The 12,882-nt window shown below is 35.0% G+C and overlaps 2 protein-coding genes across 2 annotated transcripts; both read right to left on the reverse strand.

Moving 5' to 3' along the window:
• Positions 1-2,559: 2,559 nt before the first annotated feature.
• On the reverse strand, positions 2,560-5,019 carry LOC131637370 (uncharacterized). The gene is made up of 4 exons (XM_058907967.1): positions 4,742-5,019; positions 4,119-4,378; positions 3,544-3,992; positions 2,560-3,375 (listed from the first exon to the last, which is right to left on the reverse strand). The coding sequence occupies exons 1-4, from the start codon at positions 5,017-5,019 to the stop codon at positions 2,560-2,562; spliced, it is 1,803 nt and encodes a 600-aa protein (XP_058763950.1).
• Positions 5,020-9,929: 4,910 nt separating this feature from the next.
• LOC131637371 (uncharacterized) lies at positions 9,930-10,773 on the reverse strand. Its single transcript, XM_058907968.1, has 3 exons — positions 10,705-10,773; positions 10,418-10,568; positions 9,930-10,297 (listed from the first exon to the last, which is right to left on the reverse strand). Exons 1-3 carry the CDS (start codon positions 10,771-10,773, stop codon positions 9,930-9,932), a joined length of 588 nt encoding a protein of 195 aa, XP_058763951.1.
• Between the last annotated feature and the right edge of the window lie 2,109 nt (positions 10,774-12,882).

Genomic DNA, 12,882 nt, shown 5'->3' on the forward strand with positions numbered 1-12,882 from the left:
TGTTTGCGGGGAAAACTGGCCTCATCAACACTTCTTTTGCTATTCCAAGTCTTCAAGTAATTCCTCTTTGCTTCCATGATCTTCAAACCTTAAAAACGCTACAAAACTAACAAACATGTGAAATAACAATTCAAATGAACTAATATGAACAAAATTGCAAAATTATTAAATTGTATGAATAAAAGTGTGATTATTGAGTAAAAAGTGGTTAAAGGGACCAAAAACAATATATGAAAATTAGTACTATTTGGTCCCTAACAACTCTCCCCAACTTACCATTTTGTTTGTCCCTAAACAAAAATTCACAAGAGTAGCAAGAGCTATGCACAAGAGAATGATGGCAAGGTAACCGAACACTCAAGTGGCTCAAAAGTATAAGTCTTTTCAAAGTACACTCACCACAATGCTAAAACAAAGCATGAGAAAGAATGATGGCAAAGTGCAAATTATTATCAAGAAATTCCAAAAGAGACATGTCAAAATTGAATCAAACCTACACACAGATCATAGTAATGATGAATACAAGAGGGTTTACTTTCACTCATCCGGGCATTTAAATCAACAACAACTCAAATCATGCGTTCACCATAACAATTTCAAAAACTATGTGCAAAGTGAGAATCAAGGGGGCTTTTATATGTTGTAGTGTGGCTTAGGTTACAAAGAAAGGATTTTATTAGAGGGAATTTAAACAAAAAGGCTTATCCTAAGGGAGCATTCCTATCAATTCACTTAACAACAACACTTGTTTGAATCCCCTTTTCTTTCTTTTCTTTTTCTTTTTCTTTTTTTTTTCATTATTTTTCAACAACACATAACGGGAACGATTTTTTTTCTTTTTCTTGCCCCATAATTTCAAAATGTGTTGTTCTTTTCTTATTACCACAAAACTCCTAAGTACCACTTTTCATTTGTTTTTCAATCAACTCTCCCCAACTTTAGGATTCAAACCAAATTAGATACAACAATGCTCCCTACATAGACATAGGCACAAGGCAAAATTGCAACCATTGCGGTTGAAGGTTTTAATGAAAGAACAAAAAATAAGGATTCACATACAAAATATTTTCAATAATCACATGAATCCTAATGAGCTCAAAGGGGTTGACTAAGAATCACTCCTCACAAGGTTAATTGATTTAACTTTTTTGGTCAAGTGGTTTTTCTCAAATTCAAACAATGCCTCTATCACTTTCACACTTTTCACAAACAAGAATAATGCATGGTTTAACATGATAAAAATGAGTTGAAATAAATTCCGGTATCCCGCATTTAGTGCACAATGGAAAGTTTCCTCACAATTGGTTAAGTTCTAAATTTTGATTCAAAAATGACATGTGATTCAAGGAATTTATGCTAAGCAATTTGCACACACCATCAACTAACCATGTTAAGTCTAGAGAGCGATAAAATGTACCTTAATTTTCCTTGATACCGATTCTCATCATTGCCACTCGAAGTGTTCACAACATCCACTATTGTCCGTGCCCATTGATTCGTCAAGCTCCCTTTGCAAAAGAACAATTAAACAAAAACACTTTGAAAATTTGGATAATCACTTTCCACCCAAACACACAATTAATCCACAATAATAAAATTGCAATTCTTAAAGATGTTCAAATGGTGAAACGAGAGCCACCTTAAAGTACATAATTAAAAAACAAAAAGTGAAACCATAAATAAATAAAACAAAACAGAATTAAGACTAAAATAAAAATAAAAATAAACTAAAAAAATGCTACAACACCACTTCAATCCTCTTCTTCATCACCACCACCAACTGTCCCGATCACATTCTCCATTGTATCATCCTCATTTCCAGTACCATTGCCTCCTGCACCCCCCCATGAAAAGTGGCCTGCCCACAGGCCAATTTGTGTATGCATCATACTCCGCTTCCAAGGAATGTGGGTGAAGATAGGGTATTAGAATGGGAGATGAGTTTAGTGAGGACGAGAGCGGTAGAGTGAGAGGAGAGAAGTAAAAATAAAAGATAAAAATAAAAAAAAAAACTAGGTTAAATTAAAAGCTAATTTTTTTTTTTGAAAGTGGAAATTTTTTGTACTGAAGTGTTTGCGGGGAAAACAAGAAAAATTTTCTTTGTAAAATTGGCTTACTCACTGTTTTTGCTCTGTTTGCGGGGCAAGCAGTGTTTGCGGGGCAATCACTGATGAAAATTTCTTTTTCAAAATTGGCTTACCTGTTTGCGGGGCAAACACCTGTTTGCGGGGCAAACACCTGTTTGCGGGGCAAACACCTGTTTGCGGGGCAAACAGGTGAAATTTTCTTTGCAAAATTGGCCTGTTCTCTGTTTGTGCTCTGTTTGCGGGGCAAACAGACTTGAATTTTTTAAAAATGCCAATTTTTACACTTAACTTCCACTTCCTTTCAAAAATAGTTACTAAATAACTCTGAAAACAAAAATCAAAAAGCATAATAGAATCTACTTACGACGTTGGGTTGCCTCCCAACAAGCGCTTTGTTTAACGTCGTTCGAGCTCGACGGTTCGATGGTGCACCAAGGCTTGACGAGCGAAATGACACACCATCGCGGCTTGCTTATCCATCGTGGTAGCCTTTGAGTCTTTGTTCCTTTACAGTCCAGCTTTCTTGTGTTTTAGGGTCCTCCACCACAATGGATCCATAATTTCGCACCTCTTTCACAACAAATGGCCCCAACCACTTTGACTTTAACTTGCTAGGAAACACCTTGAGTCTTGAATTGCACACAAGCACCATTTGCCCAACTTTAAAGTTTTTGTGATGAGTCTTTCCCTCGTGATTTGCCTTGTCCTTGTCCTTGCGAATTTGATTTTCCACCTTAATGATTTCTCCTTTTTCATCATCGATTCGAAAGTTGTCATGTTCATCCTTATGAGGCTTCATAGACTCAAAAAGAGTAAAAATTACCTCTTCATCTTGCACCCTTACTTTCATAATCCCATCATCGATATCAATCATCATTCGGGTGGTCTTCATGAATGGTCTTCCAAGTATTAATGGCACATCACGATCCTCCTCCATGTCGACTACCACAAAATCAACCGGGAACAAAAATTTTTCCACCTTTACTAGCATGTCTTGTACAACTCCATATGGTGAAATGATAGACTTATCGGCTAGTTGTAAAGTTATCCTGGTGTGTTTCATCTCAATGTTCCCCAATCTCTTGACAACGGATAAAGGTATTAAATTGATGCTAGACCCCAAATCAACCAAACCATTACTAATGTAGTTACCTCCAATGGTGATCGGTAAAATGACTCGTCCCGGATCGGCTTCCTTTCTTGGGGGAGTTTTTTGAATAATTGCACTACAATGAGCATCAAGCACAACCGTCTCTTCATCCGTGTACTTCTTTTTCTTAGTGAGCATCTTCTTCATGAATTTTGCATACTTGGGCATTTGCTACAATGCTTCGGAAAATGGAATATTTATTTGAAGTTGTTTAAATATATCCATAAATCGAGTGTAGCGCCTTGCGTCTTCCTTCCTTGATTGCACATGCGGGTAAGGTAGATGTTGGAGAGGAATTATGCTCACATTCTCATTTCTCTTTTTATTCCTATTCACTTTTTTGTCATTTTTTTCTCTTCCTTCTTTTTCTTTCCGCTCTTTTTCAACTAATTCTTCCTCCACTTTCTCCTCACTCTTTTCTCCCTCATTTTCAACTGTCACTTCCTCCTCTTCATCTTCAACTATTATTTCCTCCTCATCTTCCACTATAACCTCTTCATTTACGCCACTATTCACCTCCTTCCCACTTCTTGTAAAAATGGCTTTGCAATGCTCCTTTGGATTGGTTTGGGTGTTGGCGGAAAAGGATGCTCCCGGTTGTTGCTCGGACAATTGCTTTGCAAGTTGACCCACTTGATTTTCTAAATTCTTTATGGCCGCTTCATTACTCCTTTGATTAGCCATGGATGCTTGCATGAATTGTGTAAGAGTGTCTTCCAACTTTGAGCTTCCACCTTGAGATTGTTGACCTTGACCTTGAGGGTTTTAATTTTGATAAGGATTTTGATGTTGATAGTGTTGATTGTTGAATCTTGAAGGTTGAAATCCTTGGTTATTTCTTTGGTAAGCATTGTTGTGAGGTGGAGGTTGCCCTTGATAACCTTGATTTTGATTGTTGACATAATTCACTTCTTCACCCTCGGGAGGAGGACAAAACCCGGTCGGATGGTCACCTTGACAAAGTTCACAACTTGCTACGTGAGAAGTCATTTTCATCCCATGAATTTCCTTCATTTGTTGTGGGAGCTTTGACATTTTCTTGGTGAGTAACTCAACTTGTTGAGAGAGAATCTTGTTTTGAGCAAGGATGGCATCATTAGTGTTTAATTCTAGAACACACGGCTTCCTTTGTGATGGAATCCTATCATGTTGAGTTTGGAGATCATTGAGTGCCATACGATCGATTATCATTATTGCATCCTCCGCGCTTTTTGACATTAGAGAGCCACCCGCGGTAGCATCCAAAAGTGTCTTGTGCACCGGTTGAAGTCCATTGCGGAAGATGTGAATTTGTGTGAGATCATCAAAACCATGACCCTTGCATTTTCTAAGCATGGATTTGAATCTTTCCCAAGCATCATTTAAGGACTCGTTGCTTCCTTGATTGAAAACCGCAATTGCCGTTTTGGCCTCCATGAATCGGGATTGAGGAAAATATCGTTCTAAAAATTTTTCTTCCAATAGATTCCAATCCTTCATCACATTTGGTAATTGATCAAGATACCATTCTTTGGCTTTCCCAAGTAATGAGTGTGGAAATAGTGTCTTGAACAATGATTCTTCATTCGCCGCATCGACTCCCGTTGAACCCGCAATCTCATAAAATTTGGTGAGATGTGCGAAAGGATCCTCATGATCCATTCCGGTGAATGGTTTTGCATAAACAAGTTGGAGGATTCCGGTCTTCATCTCCGTATTTGCTCCACCTTGAGCATTGCGTGCAAATTGGGCGGTACGTCTTGGACTATTGGCGGACATTTCGGTTGGAACAACACCCGCCATGTCTCCTTCAAAAGTCTCTGCAACTACTTCTTCAATTTTATTGTTAGAAGAAGTAGATGCCTCTTCTCTTTGTCGCCTCTCTTGGGCTAACTTCCTTCTTCTTCGTGTCTTGCTATTGAGCTTTCGGAGTGTTCTTTCAATTTCGGGATCAAAATGAAATTGATCTCTGATAGCTTTTTCTCGCATACACAAGAATCTACAAAACTAGCAAACCAAGTGAAACGCCAAAGAATTAAGAATAAAGTAACAAACTTAAAACAATGAACTATTGCAATGCTTGCAATATCAAACGCCAATCCCCGGCAACGGCGCCAATTTGTTGAATAGTATATTCAAGGCAAATATTTTTAAATCGTATCCACAGAGATTGGGTGATATTACCGCCGTTCTATAGTTACTATTATTTTAAGTTTGAAAGGTAACAAAGTTGTTTTGTTTTGAATCGCTATTTGTTCTAATTAAGACAATTATAAGACAATAAAATAAGACTTGTTTCAATAATAAAAGAATGACAAGAATGGTTTGGTTTCACTACCCCTATCTTCCATGTGACTTTAACAACAAATGCATAACTTCACTAATGGTGAAATGCTCTAGTATCCTCCCAACAATGTTTATGTCTAAACAAAATTGTGAAAGTTAATATATTAATCTTTAGATGATCTCTCACTCTAACTATCAATATACTAATCTTGATTGTTTGATACAAATAGAAAAGTAGAAAATAAATCTATCTCTAGCATTTATTCACTACTTGATAAAATGTTGTAGATCAAGACTTGAAATATATTTCTCAATCATAAATCAAATCTAAATATAAAAGATAAAACAACAACATTCATCCATTTCAATACCAATGAAGTTCATACAAAGTGTTAGAGCAAATACATAGTTAACAAGGATAGCTACTACCTCCAATCTTGTCAAAGTGGGATTTAGCTACTCATCACCATAGTTGACAGCAAGAAGAATGAAGAAGAAGCTATGAGCATCAATTTCTCACAAAGTTACAAGCTTTTCTCTCCAAAACCCTAACCTCAATGTTTGGTTCACAATAGAATAGAATCCTCTAATTCCCCTTTTTTATCTCCCTAAATAACCCCTAATTCGTACTAACTTTTCCTATTCAAAAGATAAGCCCAATTCTCATGACAAGTGGCAACAAAGTAAAAGATAAAATTCTGCAGCGCAGTGTTTGCGGGGCAAACAATGTTTGCGGGGCAAACAGTGAAATTTAAAACTGGACTTGTTCAGCATCTAGCAGTTGGCGGCGCAAAGGATGTTTGCGGGGAAAACTGGCCTCATCAACACTTCTTTTGCTATTCCAAGTCTTCAAGTAATTCCTCTTTGCTTCCATGATCTTCAAACCTTAAAAACGCTACAAAACTAACAAACATGTGAAATAACAATTCAAATGAACTAATATGAACAAAATTGCAAAATTATTAAATTGTATGAATAAAAGTGTGATTATTGAGTAAAAAGTGGTTAAAGGGACCAAAAACAATATATGAAAATTAGTACTATTTGGTCCCTAACACTTTCCTAATTAGAGTTCTTTAGTTCAACCTCAAGATGAATTAACCCCGGTGAAACATCGTGAAGAAAAAAGCCTTAGAACAAAAATAAGCAACATCCACCCAAGAGGAATTATTCCCGGTGAAACCTCTTGCCCATTTGCTTAGAGCCAAACTAAGTTCAAAGCCAACATAGCTTTCCCTTGTGCTATAACAAGGATCCTCGATGACCCTCGATTATCCTCTTCTTGGGCTTACAATACAAGGACCCACGGGCTTCTTAAAAGCATATTCACATCTTTCTCTTGAAATTGTATACAAGGACCCATCAGGTTTCTTATAAACATAGGAACATGTCTTTAGTCACCTTTTAGCCTACCCTGGCGAGATTCTTCTATTCTTCAAACCACACTTTAAATAAGCCAAGAATGTCTCAATCTCAATATTGAATTCACCTTTTGGAATGAGAGACATGGACAGTCTCTATCACCCATATCTTCAATCTTCATTAAGCCTTCTCTTTAGTAGAGTCTAGATTCCATATTTGGAATTTCCTCAGCAAGGTCAGCCTTAATCTTGGAGTTTAAACAAGAATTCAGTCATTCTTTCATAAGTCAAAATTCCCCAGGAAAGGGTTAGCCTCCACCAATCTTTCTTAAAATCCCCTAGAAATGGTCAACCTCCAAAATTAATACCTTCATTTCATAAATTCCCCTGGAAAGGGTTAGCCTCCGTCATTATTTCATTTCATTCCCTAGAAAAGGTTAGCTTCCAATACTTCCTTCATAAATCTAAAACCCCCCCGGAAAGGGTTAGCCTCCACCATTCCTTCCTTTCATTCCCTGGAAAGCGTCAGCCTCCAATCAATCCTTCATAATCCAAAGCCAACCCTAGGCCAATCTCAATAACTCAATAAAACAATATCCCCAGTAAGGTCAACCTTTAAATCTGGGATTTTTGTCATTAATCCCTGCTTAATAAAAGCAAATTCCCTAGTAGGGTCATCCTTCATCAATCTCTGCATAACTGAGTAATCCTCAACTAAGTTAGCCACAACCTTAGGCTTTTTACAAGGCAGATAATATAGTCTCCACAGTGAGCCTTTCCCCCATCAAAATTATCTACAACCTTGGGCTTTGTACAAGGCAGATAAACATCCTCCTCGATGTCAAGAGATTCATATCCTTTGAATCTTTTCCTCACTGAATCTTTTGAAGATAATTTTATGTAAAAAAATATACTAACATATTTGAATGGGAGAATATTTTAAAGTAATAATCTCTTTCATTGCAAATCATCATAAGTTTTCACTCACCTATGCTCTTTTTTTATGGTTGGAGATGAATTTTATGAGTTTGAGATGAATAGTGATGAATATGATAATGAAGATGATGAAGTAGAAAAGGGAAAGAAATGAAGTTATATAAAAAATATTATGTGTTGATAGTTCATTGTTACATTCAACATATTATCAATTTCCAAACGTCTGATATTTCATAAATTACTTAATTAATTCCACTGTCCCTTAACTTAATTTACGATTTCATTTTAATCCCTTATTTATTAAACGTTATGTATTAGTACATAAAAAACTATTATATTAGTTAACTTAGTTCGCTTTGTTAAATTTTAACCTTAAATATCTTTGGTGAAACAATATTGTTGAGTTTCCATAATAGACTATATATTTTTTTTTACCATTTTCTCTTTTTCAGAAATATCATACGGTTGGGAACTAATAGTTTACTGAATCTAACAATGAGTTATTAACACATGATAATTTTGATATAACTTCATCTTCTCCACTCTCCTGCTTCATCATCTTCACCATGACATTCATCTAAAGCCCAATAAAATCATCTCAAACCCTGAAAAATATTTTTCAATCAAACATGTTGAAAATGTTCGCTAGTATTGTCGACCCCAAGGTTATAATGATATTGAGTTTTCCTAAGAGTGAGTACATGAAACAAAAAGTTTTGGTTTCTCTCCATTCGGTTAATCACCCAAATAACCAACCATTTTCTTCCCCTTCTTAAATTTTAAAAACTTGTCTTTTCATTCCTCCATATCTTGGTCTTTTAGAACCCTATAAAACTCAACCACAATCTCGTCAACAAGCTTCACAAAGCAATTGTTTGCATTAACAATCATTTCATAAGCATCACCAATGTCGGTGCGGAAGGACAAAACTTCACCCCAAATGTTCTATAAGGAACCAATTTGTTTTAACATTGATAGCGATTTTCGGGTAATTTCTTCAATGAGATGTCTAAATTCAGGAAAGTTGTAGTAGAAGCGGAAGTGTTTGTCGGAGGGAACAAATAGGGTGGGAGTGGAAAATTTAAATAGATAGTGATTTAATTTTATTTAGAAGTGTTTTTAAGGTCGGGGTTTTAAGAAATGTGGTGTATGTGAAGTTATGAACTTTGTCTCTCACGATCATTGACGAATCTCTGAGAGCATTTTTAGGAATATATATGTACTTTTATGTGATGTTTCAGAAAAATCCTTTAGAGATTTAAGACACTTGACCGTGAGATAAAGGTCATTATTGAGGAAAATGTTATGTAAAAAATATACTAACTTTTTCTGATGGGAGAATGTTTTAAAATAATAATCTCTTTCATTGCAAATTAAAAGAAATTTTTATTCACTTATGTTCTACTTTTTTTGGGTAACAATAAAAATTGATAGTCTACTGAAGGTAACAATAAACCATTAAAACCTAACTTTTTTTTATATAACTTCAACTTTTCCCTCATCTCCTTTATCATCTTCATCATCACATTCATCAATATTCATTTAAAACCTAGGAAATTCATCTCAAAATCATAAAAAAAACATAAGTGAATGAAAATTTCTTATAATTTGCAATGAAAGAGATTATCATTTTCAAACATTCTCCCATAAGAAGATTTTTCTTTTTACATAAAGTTAGTCATTATCATTGTATTACAAAAAGTAACACTATTAATAAATTAAAGGATGCCAAATTTAATTTGAAGGGTGACGGGGGAATTTAGATAAACTCTAAGGTCCTTGTTTGATAAACTTATTTTGGATTAATATACAATAATATTCTGTAATTATCCAAATTGTGGTAAATAACTTGATAGAGTTTTATTTAACATTGATTCTAGTTGCAATGTAGAATATATGAATATGACATGATTGATTCTTTTTTTCTCCTTTAGGGTACCGTTTTACTAGCTAGGGCATATTTGGATAACTTATGAAAACTATTGACTTTATTTGATATTTTATTACCTAAATAGCTTACAGATCCACACTTATATGACACAACACCCAACTTATGAAATTTTTGCACTTATATTTCACATAATCAAGACATATGACACAACACTCAACTAATTCAAGAACTAGTAAGCTCTAAGCAAACTTAAGACCTTGAGTAGAAAGACCAAATCCAAATGGAAACAAAGGATCATAATGAGAATCACCAACATTCATAGGTAACTGATCAACACTCTTAAACCATGTCCTTGGAAGTTTACCACTAAATCCATAATCACCAAACAAAACATCTGTAACACCATAACCTTCACTACCAGGAAGCCAAGCTGCAACAAGTCCTTCAATTATGTCAATATATGGTAATATAACCACCGGTCTACTAGTTATTAATACAACCACACATTTCACTCCGCTGCATACATTATTTATTGTTTCTACTCCATTACCTGATATCGTTAAGTTTAAGCTGTCTCCATTTGTTTCCGCATATGGTGTCTCTCCGACTACCACAATCGCATATGAAAAATCATTTGATTTTACATATTCGGGAGATGGATTTTCCTAATAGACTATCTTAGTGTCTTTGTCAGCTGTATTTTTTATCGCACTCAGAATTGTCGTACCACTAGTAATGTTATTGCCGCTAAGTCCTTGCCAGTTAATCATGCATCCACCACATTGATAGCCTAGATTATCAGCATGAATTCCAGAAACAAGTATTTTCGGAGCCTTTTTAGGAAGAGGAAGAATTGGATTATCAGCGCTTTCACCATTCTTTAATAGTACCAACAATTTCCTCACAGCTTATCTAGCCAATTCTCTATGCTCCTGTCAAATTATGTTGCAAATATATAGTTCTATAATTTTGTAGGGTCTAAAAACATATTTAACTCAAAGTTGGTCGACTAACCTGGCTTCCGAGATGGTCTGTAAGACTATAATCAGCCAATGGTTTTTCAAATAAACCCATCACAAACATGACTCTCAAAATTCACTATTCCGCATCATCAATACTTTTCATAGATACAACATTTGTTTTCACTAGTAAAGATAAGCCATCTATGAATTCTGGGAAGCCAGCTACAGTCATTACCTACAACATTAAAACATTTTGTATTAAAAAGACCATATTTCTATGTATAAAATCATTGGTTTATACGCAAAGAATGTGAGTGTTTGTAAGCATTGGAATATCAAGTTTGATTATTGATGAATCCTTTGTTGGGTCAGTTCATACAGAACTTTTGTTCTGGATTTAAAAGGGACCTTAGTAAATGGATGGTAAAATTGGTGTCCCTGAGATTAGTTAGTCCTAGAGCCGGACGTCGAGTTTCCAAAAAGAAAACTTTGATTCCTAACTATAAAAATACTACTCAGCAAAATTGAAAAAAACCATAGTTTACCATGTCAATACTGGCATTGATTCCGACTTCAATTGAATGTGTGTAGTTAGCATGAATAGGTGAAGTTATCTTGTCAATTCCAAAAATATTTGATATGAAAAAACCCTACAAAGTATAAACACAAATTTTTAAGCATACATATACTGATATACACCAATATTTGATATATGAAATGAGTGATTTATAAAGTAAAGTGTTACTTTAAAACGGAGCGTGTTCTTGAGAAATCTTGTGGTTAAATCGTAATTAGTATGCATTTTTTGTCCATTCAAGCTTGAGTAAGAAACCATGATTGTTGAGACACTCTTAATAACTGAGTCATAGTAAGCTGGCATGTGAATGCTAAGCAATTTATGTCGTGATATAACTGTGATATTCTCATTGATTCCTTTTGTCGTTCCATCATCACCAACATAGTGTTTTGCACAAGCTGCTACTTTCTTATTTCCAGCAACATATGGAACACCCTTATGTGAATTTGGAGGTATATCACCTTGTAGTCCTATAATGATCTCGGTCATAGCTTGAACAATTTTATGATCTTCGCTATAACTTTCATAACATCTACCTCATCTTGGATCTCTACAAACCTATACAAACATATACTTTATAAGCAAGACTGTCATAAGTTTTCTAACATAGTGTGTTGGTTAATCATAACTTAAATGTGACGAAATATTTACAGGCACTATTTTACACACCCTCAAAGACGACCCTCATAAGATAGATGAATATTGTCAAATAGTGGTAATAAGCACACTATAATGTTACAACATAGAAGAATCTGAACAAACAAATATCTTTTGTAATGTACAGTTGACATATATGTAATTTGGATTATCTTAATTACCGCTATGCTAGGAGAAAAGAGATATGAAACTCAAGTCGCTCTTGCTTCAAGAGCAGTTGCATCACCAATATTTTTCATAAGTTGAGGATCCCTGTAGATTCAAAGAGACTAAATCATCAATACAAAAAACATAACAAAACATAATTATTCTGAGTGGCCCACAAGACCTAATAGGCAAAGGCCCAATAGCATTGAAATGATAATATTTCAAGTCAACCCCTTTTGCATCACGTCAAAACCTCATAATCATATCACATTAAGCTCTAACTCCTCATTTACTGATAACTTTGGTTCCATTATGGAACAAAAATAAAAATAATTATAATCGTTATTTATTTACCTAGTAGCTCCTAGACTGATATTATGAGGAAAAATAGTAGCATTATAAACATTTTTATGACCATGAACAGCGTCAACTCCATATATTATCGGAATTCCAAGCCTAGTCGACAATGCACCTTTCTGAAATTCATTCACCATATCAACCCAATCATTTGCAGTTGCATTGTTCTTAGGAACACTTCCACCAACACATAGAAGACTCCCTAAAGTAATTTTTTCATGCGGTTAAATATCATAAACATTAGCGTCGCAATTCAGATTCACAATGAATAATCATATTATTAACCAAAACTTACCAATGTAATACTTGTTCACCATATCAGCGGAAGCAATCGTGCGCTCAATTTGAAGCATTTGACCAATTTTCCCTTCCAAAGTCATTCTATCAACAAGATCCTTAATCCGAGTATTCAATGATTTCCTTGGATCTTTGTATTTCAAATATTCAGCATCTGCTATAGCTACCCAACATTGCAACAACATAAGCACCGCC

The sequence above is a fragment of the Vicia villosa genome, unplaced genomic scaffold, assembly GCF_029867415.1.
Source record: "Vicia villosa cultivar HV-30 ecotype Madison, WI unplaced genomic scaffold, Vvil1.0 ctg.001981F_1_1, whole genome shotgun sequence".
Lineage (NCBI taxonomy): Eukaryota > Viridiplantae > Streptophyta > Magnoliopsida > Fabales > Fabaceae > Vicia > Vicia villosa.

What these genes read in the sequence shown, in the direction of transcription:
- LOC131637371 (XM_058907968.1), bottom strand. Translation starts at nt 10,773, where the DNA reads ATGTTTGTGATGGGTTTATTTGAAAAACCATTGGCTGATTATAGTCTT. An exon ending in CAGACCATCTCGGAAGCCAG is followed by an intron (nt 10,569 to 10,704) that starts GTTAGTCGACCA and finishes GTACTATTAAAG; the next exon opens with AATGGTGAAAGCGCTGATAA. An exon ending in CGGCAATAACATTACTAGTG is followed by an intron (nt 10,298 to 10,417) that starts GTACGACAATTC and finishes CGATTGTGGTAG; the next exon opens with TCGGAGAGACACCATATGCG.
- LOC131637370 (XM_058907967.1), bottom strand. Translation starts at nt 5,019, where the DNA reads ATGGCGGGTGTTGTTCCAACCGAAATGTCCGCCAATAGTCCAAGACGT. An exon ending in CTTGGGAAAGCCAAAGAATG is followed by an intron (nt 4,379 to 4,741) that starts GTATCTTGATCA and finishes TCAACATGATAG; the next exon opens with GATTCCATCACAAAGGAAGC. An exon ending in ATAAAAAGAGAAATGAGAAT is followed by an intron (nt 3,376 to 3,543) that starts GTGAGCATAATT and finishes TTCATGAAGAAG; the next exon opens with ATGCTCACTAAGAAAAAGAA.